The sequence below is a fragment of the Drosophila ficusphila genome, unplaced genomic scaffold (genome assembly GCF_018152265.1).
Source record: "Drosophila ficusphila isolate 14025-0441.05 unplaced genomic scaffold, ASM1815226v1 contig_791, whole genome shotgun sequence".
In the NCBI taxonomy this organism is placed as follows: Eukaryota; Metazoa; Arthropoda; class Insecta; order Diptera; family Drosophilidae; genus Drosophila; species Drosophila ficusphila.
In genome coordinates this window covers 22,621,580-22,636,793 of record NW_025064737.1, presented here as the reverse complement: position 1 = coordinate 22,636,793, position 15,214 = coordinate 22,621,580, and the positions used below count along the sequence as shown (strand labels likewise).

Here is a 15,214-nt window from a genome sequence, read left to right as displayed (position 1 = left end):
TTAGCAAATACTGTTAATCTCTAAGCTGAAGTTTTATTCTGGACTCACACCATGTTACAGTGGGGCTAAATTTTTAAGCTTGACAAAAAACACGGAAGCAGATAATACGGGCCAATTTTTTTTATATCAAATGGAATATTTTACAACAAATTTAAAATTAATTTTATAAGTTAACATTCAGGGTCTTCTTTAGCCAACGCCTGTTGCTTTTTGATGCCCTCCCTCAGTTTTCCTGCATTTTTTTCTAGTTTGGCGTAGCATTCTTTCAGTTGATTTCTATGGGTCTCTAGAGTCTCCTCTGTGGCTATTAATTTTTTGACCTTCTGATCGTATTCGTCAAAAACTTGCCACCAAGTTGAAAGTGAAAGATTCTCCGGCTCCGTGAGAAGAGCGTGCTCCAAGTCCGTGTAATCCGTAGGTCCGTTTACTGAGGGTTGATTTACTTCAAAAGTTTCCATGTCCGCAAGCATTTCTTCAATACTTGGAGCCGTTGGCGGAGGCTCAATTTTGGGCTTTGATTTTTTAAACATTTGTGTTTCTAAAAAACTGCATTTCACAAAATTGGTAACGTCAGCATTTTGATTATAAATTTAATAAAATATGGTTACCTAATGTGTGGAGATTAAACTGCACTACACCACTACGGGGAGTTTAATTTAAGATGGTCTTTTGTGGCAGTCTATGACTATATTTATAATTTAGTTTTAACAAATTTCTGCAATTGTTTACAAATAAGACAAACGATAAATATTAAAGTGGCCATTAACGGTTACCCCCAAAAAACCTACCTAAAAACATACCGATGTTTGCATGTAGGGTGACCAAAAACTTTTCGGCAAGGTTTAAATTTGAATTGGCATCCGTTTTCAATTACTCCTGGCTGCAATTATGGGAGCTCTATCATACAGCAACTTAACAGCGTAAGGAGTCTTAATACAAGGAAAATGCTTTAAAACGAATAATTTTTCCCCCAAATTAAATTGGCGGGCAACCTCAGTGTGGCCAGCTGGTGGCGAGTCCAAAAAGGCTTCATCTTTTTAAATGCTCGGTATTATGAAAGGAAAAAAAAGCGGGAACATATTTTATATGTTTTCATTCACATAAACCGACTGAAATGGCAAATAAGGACGAACTAAGTCAGGGAGCTAAGCAAAGATTGGTGGAGAATGCTGCCAGGGCCAAAAACCCATTGGAAACTCTCAATTACCAAAGCTTCAAGGCTTCCAGCGGAGAAGAATTTAAACTAATATGCAAAACAAAATCGGATGCGGATTCCAAGTTGCTTAAATGGGCCTTTAAATTGGCAGAGACCAACGTGGGACCCTACTATAAAGAACTCAAGATGGGATGGCAGCCAAAGATTAAAAACGCCGATTTGAATAAGAACTGGGCGCGATATTTGGTGGCTCAAAACGATAAGAAAGAGAACGTGGCCTATACAATGTTTCGCTTTGACATGGATCATGGGGATTGTGTTTTATACTGGTAATTATACTACAAGATTAATATTAAAGTCACTTAATGATTAGAATCCCGTCCGCAGCTACGAAATGCAAGTGGCGGCGGAGTACCGAAGAAAAGGACTCGGAAAATTTATTATGGGCATTCTGGAACATTGTGCTCGTCATTGGCATTTAGAAAAGATTATGTTAACTGTCCTGAACAACAACGAACCGTCCATTTCCTTCTTCAAACAACTGGGATACGTAAAGGATGAGATCTCCCCAGATGTCCTGGAAGAAGCAGACTATCAAATCCTGAGCAAATCGATGTTGGGCTAAGTGTTTATTGGATTCCAGATATTATAGATAATAGAAAATAGTATAACAATGCTTTTATTTCAACAAATTGGCCGTGGTCTCCAAGTGATTCGCCATGCGAATGTCCTGCGAACTGAGACCGCCCACATCGTGAGTGGACAGAGTGACGTCGACCTTGTTGTAGCAGTTGAACCACTCGGGATGGTGGTTGATCTTCTCGGCCAAAAGGGCCACGCCCGTCATGAAGCTGAAGGCCTGGTTAAAGTCCTTTAGAATGTATTGCTTGAAGATGGCATCGCGTCCCTCCACCAAAGTCCAACCGGCATCAAGGAGAGGTTGCAGCTTCTCAGCACGCTCCTGTTCGTTTAGTCGCACCTGAAAACATGCAACAAGTATGTTAAACGAGCTTTTTAGAATTTGACCCATAACCTAAATCAACATGCATATTAATTTTAATTCTCGAAGTTAATATTCCTTTTTTTATCCAATATGTTTGGTAGTAAAACCTGTTCAACTTATAGGAACTGCTTCTTTGCTGCATTTTGGGGAACCTAAGTAATGAGGTTCCTGACAGGTCCCTTACCATATTTGAAGTACTGCTTCGTATTAGGGTATTACACAGTTGCTTTAAGACTTAACGCGGCCTTGGAGGCTCGGTTTAAATTCGAGGCGATAAGAAAACCTCTCGGTTTCGCTCAGTTTCTATTGCCCTTGATCTGTAAATCACTTTTTTGTTAGTACCTACCACCATTTTGCGTTTTTTCGATGTGATTGAAGCCCCCGAGTTTTGGGTGCCGTAGAATCTCCGGAGATTTGTGCTGCCACCAGTTGCTGCTGTTGCTGTTTTTGCTCCTTCTCTCGTTGCTGGCGAATACAGAACTAAGATTTGCGAACCGCTGCGCGAAAAAGTAAAGCTCAGTTTTCGGTGGGTATTTCTGCTCCTCTCTCTTCAACCCACCTGCCACTCGTTGCTGTTGTTGCACTGCCCTGAGATAAACCAGATTTACAGCGATTGGTAAGCAGATTGGCCACTTTCTGAAAGTTCGGCTTAATCACATTCTGAGCGCATTTAATTGTTAATAACATTTTTGTTTAAAAAACTCGTTTGTTAGCTTTTGTTATTGTTGTCGGCAAAAAACAGCTGATTTATGTTACGTGTTAAATTAACATTGAGTTTACATAGTGTTATTGATTCTGGAGTGCCAACTTGTGTAAATGAAAAATAACGGTCGTAAACAATTTAAATTTAAATTTATTTTTATAACAATGCTTGCTCTGGTTTTTTTTACACAAAATGATTTTATATGTTATATTTTTATTAATATCTGCAATCTTAAACTATAGGTAAATTTATACCGTTCTGACGAACTGGTTATTTATAAGTTTTAATATGCATTCTTAAGATTGGTATTGTTATAGGTTTATCGTTACTTGGGCACAACATTTTCGGACTCCCCGTAATCGTAGTCCCCATTGGCGGTTGAGGTGTCCAATTTGGGATGTTCTGTGGTGGTGACTGCATTAACGAACGGTCCAGCGGTTGCCTCCGGAACCACAGTGGTTGTCTTCCGCCAGCGCAAACTGTAGCGACTGCGAATAAATGGTGGCTTGGTCACCACAATCGGATTGCTCAAAGCTGTAGAGTAGTTAACATTATTAATTGAGAATCGGAAAAGTCTTGTTCAATTTTAAAGGGTATCCTACCAAACCCAAAAAGGCAACAGCAAATGATGAGTACCAGGATAAGCTTCATTCTGATTCTCTCTGTCAATGCGAACTGTAACTTTTAGAACGAGCCTGACTGCTTTTATAGGCCCTTCAAAGCTGAGATAAATAATTCCCAATTCCCCTGTGAAAGCGAAATCATCCCGTATTCCTCTGGGGATATGGTGACCCATCCAAGTTCATTCACCGCATTGGCGATTTTGTATTATTTATTCGTTATCTCTGAATGAACTCTTACTCTTAGCTACATTGTACAATCGAATCGATATTATGCCTAAGCGAAATGGTAATAAATACGTGTGTGGAAACTGAGTGACCCGGCTTATCCGGTTGGCCATCAGTTATCCGGATCCGCGGGTCTCGGACGTTTGGGTCCGGAGGGTATTGGCGGAGGTGGGACATCGGGAACCGCGCTGTTTTTGCTCTCCGATCCGTTGCGAATGTCCTCGAAACTGGGCTGCGCTGGTTCCAGATTATCCAGGGATATGGTTTTTATTTCATTCGGTATCTCGGGGGGATTCTGGGGCTGATTCTCCTGGGCAGGGGGCGTGGCCGGAGGCGCAGCAGTGCCCGTTCGAATGGGATAGCCATGAGTGGGGTAGTAATCATAGGGCGGCAGATAGTTCTGTCTTATATAACCCGCCTGATCGTAGATCACCGGAAACTGACTGTAGGGATAAGGGGGCAGGTGGGTGGGTTGTCCTCTATACTGGGAGGGCAGGGGAATCAGCACTGGCGGCAATCCCTGCTGATTGAGTGGCAGTGGCATCTGATCCTTGGGCACCTCCTGCGGCTCCACGGATCCAGGTGGCAATTCCGGCTGGGGCTGCTGTTCCACGGGGGTTTCCACAGGCTGTTGTGGCTCATAGGGAGCAAAGCCACTTGGGTACTGAGCAGGCGAAGGCAATGGATAGGGGAGCTAAAGAAAAGGAATAATACCTTCCCATCAAGGAATATTGACTTGTAACGGATATAGAAACTCACCCTCTCGTTGGGCGTTAGACCAGGAACAATTGGTTGGCCGAATCTCACCAGTGGAGGACTGTAGAAGCCGTAGGGATTATACGGGCCAAAGGGGGCGTATCCCGGCTCGTGGATGGTGGGCTGGATGACCGGATAGGCCCGGCTGGAGGTCAGATTATCGTCGGTGGTGATCAGGGCATTGTAGACCTTCGGTTTCTTCCTCAGGCGACGAGCGGCTTGCGAGGAATCCGTCCACAAAACCAGGCCCAAAAGCAGGAGAACCAGAAGCGAGTGCTGCGGGGAATAGAAATCGAAACTGGAGTTACACAAGCGCCAATGTTCTGTTTTCCATTGACAGCTGTCCCTGGTTTTGTCACTGCGATCGGAATCAATGGAAAACCATAATCTGTCTAATTGATCGCCATATCGACAATCAATCAATGAATTGTTTGGACTACGCACAATTGTGTTTGTGTTTGACGGAAGTTGGGGAGCTGCTCTACAGGGAAGCTGGTTAGTAATGGGCTCCACAGCAACAACTACACCCAGATCGACTCCCCGCCAGAAGAAACCCACAACTTTCAAATACCAGCACTGCAGTCGCCGAAACAATCAACACATGTCAGCCTTTGTTGCGAATTCTCTACACTTCATTAGTTTTGAATTGAAATGTAGATTGTTCCTTTAATTGGATTACGGAGTAGCCGATCGAACCGGACGGGGGCAATATCTTACACTAGGGAAAATGTTCCATTAAGAATTAATTTATCTTAATATACAAAATGCCTTTACTCTACCCATTTTTAAACTGGAAGATGAAGTGGTAAATAAAGTATAATATCTAGAGGTGCTTAATGCATTAACTATGTTTCCAGCATATTCAAATATTTATAAAATTTTCTAAAGATTTAAGAACTAATTATTTGCTCAGTGCACGGGTTCAACTGGGAGTTTGACTGAGGCCTTTTCCTCAGCGGAATGGAGATGGAGTGTCTGTAGGTCCGGTTAGACGAGTCGCCCATTGACGTGGCCTGGTACTGGAGCATGGAAATGCACTGGAGCGATCCGCGGAACTGTGACCGCGTTTCTGATCTTGATCCCCGGCGGGCGGCGCACTCTAATTGCCGCTCTCGGATTACCCATTCGAGCCATTCAGCTGGGCTGGGCCGCCCTCCTCGGATCGGTTGGTTATTGTAATCGTTATTGTTGTTTACGGAGCGACTGTCTGACTGGCAATTTGCCTTGCTTTCCAAGCATTTCACTTTGACTTTCCTCGGCCCCCAGATCCCCACTCCCACTCCCCTCCACTCCTCTCCTCCACCCTCTCGCGATTGCCGTGATCTTGCTTTCGAGGGAGCAATTTTCGACGCTTTTCCTTTTCTCTTCTAGTTTCGTTTTCGATTTCGTCGGCATCTGGCAAACAGTGAAATTAAACGGATCGAATCGGACCGAATTGAGTGGAATCAGCAGTCATTAATCGTTGATCAAGTGCGGAGTGCTGCACTCCAGTCCACGAAATTGGGCCACCTCGAGTGCCATTGTAATGGCCGCGTTAAAAGTGATAGTTCAAAGCGGTTCATTGGATCACTCGCGCTCTTGGCCATGGGTGTTTCCATAGGCTCAGTGGCTTTCCGAGGAATCGGGGTGGGTGGTCTCTCAAAGGTGTCAATGAAATTCGGTTTTAAAAGAGGCTTGATCGTTGAACTGGATTGACCTGCCATGTTTTCTAAGACTTCACAAAATAACGATTATTTAAGCAAACTGCTTAGAAAGAAAAATTTTACTAAGTGCGTTGCACTTACAACTTGTTTGCTCTTAAAAATAACTTAAGTAGCTTTTATGTTCTTAAGTCTCACTAGCCAAGAAATAAATTGGTTTTTACTTAATGCAGTTATTGTCTCAGTTTTAATATAGTTGTCATTGCTGTAGTACCTTTTTTGCAGCTTCTAAAATTGTTAAGTTGCCCCTCGATCTATGCACATATTCCTAATCGCTTAGTTGTTGTTATTTATATTTTAATTGCAGCAGTTTAGTTGGATTAGTGCACATTACAAATACGCAGGGAAAATGTATATATGTGTTAATTGCTTTGAGATAACAAAGCGAAGCCATAAATCAAGTTCAATCAATTTAAATAACACTATTTAAATAAAAACCTATTTCTAATATGCTATTCAGTTTGCATGGAAGTTTTATTGTTTGTTCAAGTAATGCCTCCGTTTAATAAAATGATTTTTAGGGTAATTGCTAATTAAAACTCGCTATTAAAACATTATATAATTTGTTCTTCAATTCGATATTTACCAAGTTAAGTTTCCGCCATTGCAAGTTACCATATTTTCTGTTATTCTTAGTTCTAGCAGTTGTAGCCAGCGGAGTTCTGGCCATAAAATTGTAACGTGGACCCCGACCCACTCTTCATCCCATTTGCCTGAGTTTTATTGGCCTGCAGTGCCAGTTTGGCTTATGGACGCTGACTCAGTCGCAATTCGAGTTAGATTCATGGCTAAGACCAGTTCAAAGGCAATTGATGGCAGTGGCGTAACCTTAAACCTGAGTCTAAAACTGAATCTGATTTGCCAGACAGCAGGCGAAAGTGAAAGTGCCCAGAGAAGTGTGGGCGCTAAATGATTCCCTAAATCTCTAAATATATATATTCCAATGATGGATCAATGAATAAAGATATCACAGACGCCGCTTACCTTATTGATTTGCATATTGGCCGTGTCTTTTTGTTTTCCCTTTTCAATTTTTTCCCCGGATTTCGTATGCAGCCGATGCACTTTGTGTCAGGAAGCTCCAGAAAACCCACAAAAAAATGGCATAAATTGTCTGATTTGCACTTGGTCTTGCAAGTGTTTTTTTTTTTAAATGCACAATTTGTTTAGCGACTGGCCGACACGTAATGACTTTGAAAACAAGTTGCTGCGAATGATACGAATGATATGCAGTGCACTCTGGAGAACACGGATCACGATTCGAGTTGACTCTACGCGGAGACTGTCGACGGTCGACTGGCTCTTTTTGCGGCTGCGCACGCGCGTTTCTTGATTTTCTGGGGACTTCAAACGATCGCTGGGCGCGCTCCACGGGCAACCTTTTATACCTTCGGTGGTTGCGGGTTCGATGGTGCCAGTGGCTATAGTGGTTACAGCGGCTGCGGTGGTGGCAATGAAATGCTGGCTAAAAGACTTGCAAATAAACATCTGTGGTGGCTTTGGCGTTTTATGGGCGGACAGACAGGAACTTCTTGGAGTTGGCCTAGTTTCGATTAGCCTTGCTTCGAGTCTGATCACTTTTTTATAGATTACAAAAATAATAAAAGTAAATGATAGACCATAAAGACAGCTATTACACGGATTTCGCTAAACATAAACATTAATGCCTATGCTTTATTTTGAACGCTGATCACAACATTTTTTTTACGATATGGTAATATATGGTAATAAACCATTAAAACTTTACATTTAACAGTTTTTCTTGTTTAGAGCAAAAATTGCGCATACGACAGGATGTCCATATATAAAAAAAAAGAGTTTGTATACTACACCGATTTCCTTATACATCTAAATTATTTTTTATAATTCAAGAGTATTCCCAATTCGAATGATGGAAAAACGAAACACAAACAAAACAAATCCGAATGCTTTCCCATTGGAGGAGGCATTTTCATTAGCTTTAACTTAATTTCTCGGTGGCATTAAATGAATGCAATAAACCGAGCGAAAGTGTAGAATGGAGGCGTAATGAAAAACCAAACTGGGCTAGGAATTTGTTCAGCTCTCGACACTCTGCAAATGCAATTGTCAGTTTCGGTCACAACAAGTCTTTATTCTTGGCCATAACTAACGGGCTTACCGGGTTTCACTTTCGTTGCGAGCCAAAGTTCAGAACGGTTGTTCATTTCGCTCCGTGGCAGTGGTTTTAGTCACTCTTAGCCAGCTGTCAAGCCCTCAACTCTTTGTTGTTAACCAGATTGTTTGTATATACTTAGAGACTGGTAGAAAAAATGTATGTATATATACTAGGATAAAAAGTTTGTATAACCAACAAACTTTTTATAAGAAAATAAATCATTATAAAATATATAATAATATAATTATAATATAATTATATATTTTTAAAAGTTTTTACACAGCTTATGTTAATTTTTTTGAGTGCACACCAACCTCCTGCATGATAGTTTGTTTTTACTTGCCGCAGTCACGTTCACTGTCAGAGGTGATAAGAGTGATCCGATCCGGTCCCCACCCACACTAATGCTGCAACTTGTGGGGTTTTCAAAGTGTGGCGGGGTCAATCCAAAAACTTGGAGATCTGCTGAGACAGTTTAATAGACCATCACGGTGGGCGGAACCTCCTGCCCCATTTTCCTCTTGACTTTCGGCCGAACTTTCGCTTTCCCTTTTCTTTTTTGATAGGCATTATGCGTCTACGGACTCAGGTGACCCTAAAGTGCGTTTATTATATGCCTGGAGTGTATATTAATTTAAATAATCAGTACCGAACCCTATTTTAATGAATTGTTTGCCAAATTAGAAATTAAAACCATTTATTTACGTGACTACTGTTAAAAGTTGACTGCTGTAAAATTCAACGAATTGTTTGCACTGCCGAACGGTAGATGGCGCCTCTGAAGGAACGAAAGAACAATCTCTTTTGGAACTTGCTCAAAGTCACGTCATTTTTGTGATAAGCTGTGATTCAGACTTGTTGACAGGCGTGCATTTTGAAGATGGCATCTGGAATCTAGCACCTGCACCTATCGTTGCCTGGCGGCCTTTGCCATTTGATAAGGGTAATCGTTGGGCCAGTCAATCACCCGCAAATCGAAACAAGAGAAGGTTAATTCCATTAGAGCATCTTGATTCCCCAGAACCAGACTTCAGCTATAAATACGGCTGCTGAGCTCAGCACAAATTGCAGTTGCAGGTGTGACACAGAAAAAATACTTCGTCATGAAGGTCCTTATTGTTCTCCTTTTGGGTTTGGCTTGTGCCCTCGCCGATCACGATCACCACCACCACGAAGAGTATGTGGTGAAAACCCACGACGATTTGGTGACCTATCGCACCTACTGTGCCGAGAAGGTTCACGCCAGCGAGGAGCTCGTGGATAAGTACAAGAAGTGGCAGTACCCCGATGACTCTGTGACCCGCTGCTACTTGGAGTGCGTCTTCCAGAAGTTCGGCTTCTACGATCCGGAGCATGGCTTCGATGTCCACAAGATCCACGTTCAGCTGGCTGGACCCAATCAGGCCGACCATTCCGACGAGACGCACCAGAAGATCGCCCACTGTGCCGAGACCCACTCCAAGGAGGGCGACTCCTGCTCGAAGGCCTACCACGCCGGCATGTGCTTCATGAACTCCAACCTGCAGCTGGTCCAGCACAGCGTTAAGGTCTAGAGGAGCCACGGATACTGCCGTCCAGAACCATCTGATCGCTTGCTTGCAGTTCAAGTTTTAAATAAATGATGCACTCGTAACACAGATTTGTACTAAATGATTTGCTGTTTATTTTATTTAAAGTTAAATTTAAGTTTAATACTCAATTCATTTCAATAATACCTTTTGTTGCATTGAAAATGTGCAACATAAATATTTATGTCTCTACCTTACAATAGATGGCGCCACATCCCGTTTTGTTATGGTCTTAAACGTACATAACATAACTTGGTCAATTTTAATCAGATTCCAAAGTGGCATACCTCTCAACGTTGGTAATCGCATCCTTGATACAACTGGATTTACAATTTTCCATTTTAGGACGTTCAAAATTTTGTCTCCTGTTTATGTCAGATTTTTCTTAATATTCCGATATTTTGCCAATAGGAGACCTAGTTCTAGAGGTCCACAGCCCATATCTTTGTCAACTTTAATCCGATTTTAAAGCGGCATGCCTCTAAACGATTGTAATCTCGTCCTTAATGAAACTGCATTCAAAATTTTCCATTTTCGGATGGTCAAAATTTTGAGCCCTGCTCATGTCAGATTTTTCCCAGTGTTCTGAAATTGCTAAAACCAATTTTACCAATTTTATTTTTTGTATTATTTTTTTATTGAAATTTGTTTTTATTTTATTAATCAACATCTTTTTGGCTCATAAAATCCTTGACCCAATGGCCCAACTGACCAGAAGTGGCGCACCTGTAGGCCGAGAAGGCCCAGTCGTCCAGTTGGGATTTGTTCTGTTCCTTCTGGTTGCAGTATTCCACCACGAGCATCAGTTCCTCCATTTGGTCATGGGCTGCGAAGATCTTTGCTATCCGCTTGGCATTGTAGCCGCTTTCGTCTGTCCAAAGTCCCAGTTTTGTAACCAAACATCTCAATGTGGCTGCATCCTCTTCATGGGATTCTAGGCGACAGTTTTCCAAATCCTCGTAAACTTGTTCTGCAGTTGGTAGTTTCCAAACCGATGCTGCCTCGGCTTTTGCAAGTATTATTAAGAGCAGGCAGCTCCAGCAGATAAACTCCAATCTTGACTGATTCATTGCGTGCTCGACTGCTAAATGTTTATAAATGGAGCAAGCTCTGATAAACACAGCTCTTTTATAGAACAATGTGACTATGGAAACCAGTTCTAGAAGCGACATTGGCTTTAACCTAGAATTCACGGAAAATGGGTCTGCCGGCCGGTGTAATTTTTGTTATAATTGTCATGACGGGAGCATCAGATGCTGACGTAATCAAAGCTGGAATATTTCGGTTTTGCTAGACGACACTTCATAAAACTAAGTGACTGATGACAATTTTAATTGGTCCATAACATCAGTACACCTGAACTGGGATGCGAGTTCAAGTTCATGAATGGTTCGGCAGTTAAATTAAAGTCACGTTTAAAAAAATCATACCGATGAAGCATGACTATCTAGTGCGTAAAATTACGAGTGTTTTTCCTTTCCTATTAATGAGTAATTAAAACCTTGTTCGGGTTAATTTTTACTAAGATAAAATTGAGAGTTATTTCGCCTACTTTAGGTTTATTAAATGATTTGTTGATTTGTTGGTAATACCCGGACTAATATGGTTCCCAAACCACAATGCGATCGGCCAAACTGCAACTGCAATTATAAGTGCTCGGCTGACTGCACCGGGCGACAATTTCCCAGGCCCCGCCCACTCTCAACCCGATTGCAGGACGATTATTTGAGGTTCCAATCACACGTGAATTCCCCCTTGTGGATGTGTGTTTTTTTCCACCATTCCTTTGACTGCACCACTGGGCTTTGTTTTCAGTGGTGGGAAAACGGAAGGGCCTTCGACTTTCTCCGCCGACTGTGACTACTTCATTAAACAACTCGCAGTGGCATTTTCACGCTGCAATAGACCTTTCCGCACCACTCAACCCGTGCCGCATTTGACAAAGCTAATTTCGCCACGAAAGCCAGACCTCTCCGGAGACCCAGATCCCGTGCCACCCATTATCCATATCGCACATCGCATATTCCGCATCCCAGACCTCAGACCTCAGCCAGCCAAACGCCAAACAAACACTTGACACGACCTATTCAATTATTTCTCAATTAAATGTCGTGTAAAGAAGTCATCATCGAGTCGGCGTCGTCAATGCATTCGTCGTCGATCGAAGCAAAATCCATCAGTCAGTAAACGGAAAAAAATCTTTAAATATTTACCAGTTATGAAATTGTTTTACAAACCAGTAAATAAAAAATAAACGACTTTAGTTACATAATAATTGCTTGCATTATTGTATTGCAAATATTAAATTTTATTTTAATATTATTTTCTTTAAGTGCACCCATAAACACTTGGCACATTTGCCTGATCCATAAAAGGGGGCGTGGCACTGCATGAGTGTCGAAATAGTCAAAGGCAAGGTAAATTCAATTTGGTTTTTCATTTCCATTTAGCTTTGCTCGTGTCGAGATTGCGTTAGTTCGCCAGGCAGCATTAAGTACTTAGTTTCAAAGAGTTTCCATTAATCAAAAAGAATGAAGTGAAATAAGTGGTTATGGTAAAACTGAATACCTTTGATTCTACGGTGATTGTTTTTGGTTCGAAGCGTTTACATGGGAATTTAAGGATTTCTTCCGGTTATTTTGGAATTGAAATTAATTAAGTTGATATTGAAAGGAGTTTATGAACTACGTACAATATTTTCACCCCCATTCAAATGTGGTCCAGCCGTCCATAAAAAACACTTTATGTTCTATATAAAAAAGGGCTTTTTGTGGTTAATGGTCTGCGACTTGTTTCTTTTGAATGTGCATTGTTTCTCCACTGGGGTGCCCTTTTTTTGCCCATCTCCCCACTTTGTGGACTGCCCCGATCTCAACTGTTTCCATTGAATGCAGCCACCAGTTCACCTGACCACCCACCCACTTTTCCATAGCCCCATGGAAAATGTGGTCAGTCGTTCATTCAGGCTGCTCTAATTGCAACTTTGAAACTCAATTGGGTAGACACAAGGCCACTTCTCGAGCATAAACCACCAATTAAATATAAATGTTTGCGCTTTTCTGAACAGGGCTTTCGCTCTTTTTTTCTTCTTGTACATACTCGTGTGTTTTCGCAGTTAACAATTTGCACATGGCCAGTGTCCAAGTCGGAAGGTCAGTTGAGTTTCAGTGCTCGCATGATGAAAGGCGCTTCAGGACACGTGCTTTTTGTTTAAGTCGGGCCTTCTCCTTTCATATCCCTTCCAAGGACCAGCTAACGTTGTGGGTTTCCTTCCCTCACAAGGGCTGCGTTTTAGTGCCGACTTGGCTGGAGTCGGAGAAATGCGACAGTAAAAACTTTTGGCTCTAGGTTTCCCTAGGGGGCGTGGTCGTCGGTAGGCGACACTTTGAGCCAAAAGTTTTTCCAGCTAGCTTGAAAGTTTTCCGCCCACAAAGTTCTGCGCAAAGCGGACGAGAAAAATGCTAGAAAATTGGAATACTTTCAAAAGTTTCAAACTGAATGCAAAGGCATCTTTCATTCCGCTGAGAGGGGCGGGGTTCGGGGTGTTTGTCCATTTTTTCCAACTTAATTAATAATTAATTAGTGAGTCGAGTCTTCTGAAAGCCAAACAAGTGGCCGATGGCTGGCGGAAAAAGGAAAATTTTTATATAAAATAAATTCATGTTAAAACCTCGCACAAAGGGCCATGGCAATGCAGAGTGGCAATTGGATGGGGATGCACGGAAAAAAATGATATAAACATTTAATTGATATATGCCAATTTATTAATCCAAGCAAAACAGGAAACAAAGATGTTCTTTTAATAAAGCCATTTAATGAATTTATCGAAAATTATTAATGAAATCTTGAAGATAACACAGCGATTGTCAATACATTTTAACCATAGAAAAGATAATTCTTGAGTTCATATCTATATCAATTTATATTTATAATATTCTGTATTACTATTTTTATTTTTAGTATTTTTTCTGGCAGTGTACTGAGTAAGCTGGACACGGTCTGAGCTGGAGGTCAGCGCGTGCGGCGGCCTTTGTTGCCGCACTCCGCGCATTAGCGGCTAAATTACTGGCCAGTCCGCCGAGTGCGCTCGTCCACCGCCAAGGATGGTCAAGGATGGTGGACAGGGGGCAATGCGGTAATTGGAATTAATTCAGCATTAAGCTGCATTTTCTTTGGCCAACTCGCCGTGATCGTGGGCGGGGACATGGTCACCAGCAGCAGTTGTGGCCGCTCTCCATTATGAAGTACCAACATTTTGTATAATTTTTTTCTATTCCTTGTCCCGTTTTAATTCAATCGCTTGGGTTGTTAAGCGCAATTACTTAGTTGCCGCAAATGGCTGTTGGCGAATTCCCGGGTCCTGGGTGGGCGTGGTCGGTAGTTAGTGGCCAGTATATTTTGCTGGGAGTCATTAGCGGGCGAGCAATTAGCAGGACTTGGCAGCGAAATGCAATTCCGGGAATATCTCTGCAGGAATGCTGCCTTTTTTCACACAGCTTAACATTTTATCTCGTCCTTGGTAAAAATTATTAATTGTTATCTAAAATATTCTTGCCATTTTATTTATTCTTAACAGTTTAAATATTTTTATCAAAAGATTAAATTAAATATTGCCACATTTATGTATGCACAATCTAAGCAAAATCAATCTGAAAATGTCTTATTCCTGCATAAAAAGTCCAATTATTTCCTAATCACATATCAATTATGAACCCGCATAATAGACTTCAGAATGTCTGCATACCAAATCAAAGGCAACAATTGCAGTCAGAAGCAAACACACTTATGTGCCTGCAGATATACAGAGACCTACGTGGCGTATGCGCAATGTGAATGCAAAATTGGAGACAAGTGGAGGTCTTTTCAGAAGGGGCGAGTGAGATAGCTACACTTTGTCTGCAACTTATTGATATTTTTCAAATAACGAGGGTTGGCATTGACATTTTGGGGAAACTACTTATATGTAATCCTTTGTGCGTATAACATTTTATGATGTTATAAATTTAGTTTGAATGACTTTATGGTTTCTTGAGGTTATACTAGTATAGGACTTCTCGATCCACCCACTGACTTCTCGAAATTTCATCACTGGCTGCCTTCTTGTAACAGTTTGATCTGTTTTGCTTGTACGCAATGCCACGCCCCCTTCCGCCTGTTATATTGGCCACCCCTTTTTGCACTTATTAACTCGACTGAGAGTGTGTGTGTGCGAAATCCTTTTGTTTTTCAACTGACAATCGCCAGTTTTCCTCCTGCCTGCAGCCTGTGTCTTCCATTGTCCCAGATATATTGTAGATAGTCATTGTGCTATTTTCCGCTTGATTACGGCCAAAGGATTTTTGG

General features: G+C 41.7%; 7 protein-coding genes across 7 annotated transcripts; 2 read left to right on the top strand and 5 right to left on the bottom strand.

Moving 5' to 3' along the window:
* Positions 1-105: 105 nt before the first annotated feature.
* Positions 106-758, bottom strand: LOC108088453. Its single transcript, XM_017186233.2, has 2 exons — positions 609-758; positions 106-546 (listed from the first exon to the last, which is right to left on the bottom strand). Exon 2 carries the CDS (start codon positions 528-530, stop codon positions 171-173), a length of 360 nt encoding a protein of 119 aa, XP_017041722.1. The 5' UTR covers positions 531-546; positions 609-758; the 3' UTR covers positions 106-170.
* A 286-nt stretch (positions 759-1,044) lies between these two features.
* Positions 1,045-1,821, top strand: LOC108088544 (N-alpha-acetyltransferase 40). Its single transcript, XM_017186390.2, has 2 exons — positions 1,045-1,485; positions 1,544-1,821. Exons 1-2 carry the CDS (start codon positions 1,115-1,117, stop codon positions 1,779-1,781), a joined length of 609 nt encoding a protein of 202 aa, XP_017041879.1. The 5' UTR covers positions 1,045-1,114; the 3' UTR covers positions 1,782-1,821.
* LOC108088545 (pterin-4-alpha-carbinolamine dehydratase) lies at positions 1,756-2,888 on the bottom strand. The gene is made up of 3 exons (XM_017186391.2): positions 2,719-2,888; positions 2,506-2,656; positions 1,756-2,135 (listed from the first exon to the last, which is right to left on the bottom strand). The coding sequence occupies exons 1-3, from the start codon at positions 2,844-2,846 to the stop codon at positions 1,836-1,838; spliced, it is 579 nt and encodes a 192-aa protein (XP_017041880.1). The 5' UTR covers positions 2,847-2,888; the 3' UTR covers positions 1,756-1,835.
* Positions 2,889-3,044: 156 nt separating this feature from the next.
* LOC108088547 lies at positions 3,045-3,582 on the bottom strand. Its single transcript, XM_017186393.2, has 2 exons — positions 3,465-3,582; positions 3,045-3,396 (listed from the first exon to the last, which is right to left on the bottom strand). The coding sequence occupies exons 1-2, from the start codon at positions 3,511-3,513 to the stop codon at positions 3,188-3,190; spliced, it is 258 nt and encodes an 85-aa protein (XP_017041882.1). The 5' UTR covers positions 3,514-3,582; the 3' UTR covers positions 3,045-3,187.
* Positions 3,583-3,676: 94 nt separating this feature from the next.
* LOC108088546 (extensin) lies at positions 3,677-7,511 on the bottom strand. Its single transcript, XM_017186392.2, has 3 exons — positions 7,151-7,511; positions 4,470-4,742; positions 3,677-4,404 (listed from the first exon to the last, which is right to left on the bottom strand). The coding sequence occupies exons 1-3, from the start codon at positions 7,163-7,165 to the stop codon at positions 3,823-3,825; spliced, it is 870 nt and encodes a 289-aa protein (XP_017041881.1). The 5' UTR covers positions 7,166-7,511; the 3' UTR covers positions 3,677-3,822.
* Positions 7,512-9,367: 1,856 nt separating this feature from the next.
* On the top strand, positions 9,368-9,953 carry LOC108088378 (general odorant-binding protein 99b). Its single transcript, XM_017186125.2, has one exon. It carries the CDS (start codon positions 9,407-9,409, stop codon positions 9,854-9,856), a length of 450 nt encoding a protein of 149 aa, XP_017041614.1. The 5' UTR covers positions 9,368-9,406; the 3' UTR covers positions 9,857-9,953.
* A 577-nt stretch (positions 9,954-10,530) lies between these two features.
* LOC108088383 lies at positions 10,531-10,944 on the bottom strand. The gene has a single exon (XM_017186132.1). The coding sequence runs from the start codon at positions 10,939-10,941 to the stop codon at positions 10,531-10,533; it is 411 nt and encodes a 136-aa protein (XP_017041621.1). The 5' UTR covers positions 10,942-10,944.
* Between the last annotated feature and the right edge of the window lie 4,270 nt (positions 10,945-15,214).

Excerpts from the sequence above, each read along its gene's own strand:
- LOC108088544 (XM_017186390.2), top strand. The coding sequence starts at position 1,115 with ATGGCAAATAAGGACGAACTAAGTCAGGGAGCTAAGCAAAGATTGGTG. Across the intron at positions 1,486-1,543 it reads GGGGATTGTGTTTTATACTG|CTACGAAATGCAAGTGGCGG; the intron begins GTAATTATACTA and ends TCCCGTCCGCAG.
- LOC108088378 (XM_017186125.2), top strand. The coding sequence starts at position 9,407 with ATGAAGGTCCTTATTGTTCTCCTTTTGGGTTTGGCTTGTGCCCTCGCC.
- LOC108088383 (XM_017186132.1), bottom strand. The coding sequence starts at position 10,941 with ATGAATCAGTCAAGATTGGAGTTTATCTGCTGGAGCTGCCTGCTCTTA.
- LOC108088546 (XM_017186392.2), bottom strand. Across the intron at positions 4,405-4,469 it reads GTCTAACGCCCAACGAGAGG|CTCCCCTATCCATTGCCTTC; the intron begins GTGAGTTTCTAT and ends CCTTTTCTTTAG.
- LOC108088547 (XM_017186393.2), bottom strand. The coding sequence starts at position 3,513 with ATGAAGCTTATCCTGGTACTCATCATTTGCTGTTGCCTTTTTGGGTTT. Across the intron at positions 3,397-3,464 it reads CTGTTGCCTTTTTGGGTTTG|CTTTGAGCAATCCGATTGTG; the intron begins GTAGGATACCCT and ends ACTACTCTACAG.
- LOC108088453 (XM_017186233.2), bottom strand. The coding sequence starts at position 530 with ATGTTTAAAAAATCAAAGCCCAAAATTGAGCCTCCGCCAACGGCTCCA.
- LOC108088545 (XM_017186391.2), bottom strand. The coding sequence starts at position 2,846 with ATGTTATTAACAATTAAATGCGCTCAGAATGTGATTAAGCCGAACTTT. Across the intron at positions 2,657-2,718 it reads ACAACAGCAACGAGTGGCAG|CGGTTCGCAAATCTTAGTTC; the intron begins GTGGGTTGAAGA and ends TTTTTCGCGCAG. Across the intron at positions 2,136-2,505 it reads CGAAAAAACGCAAAATGGTG|GTGCGACTAAACGAACAGGA; the intron begins GTAGGTACTAAC and ends GCATGTTTTCAG.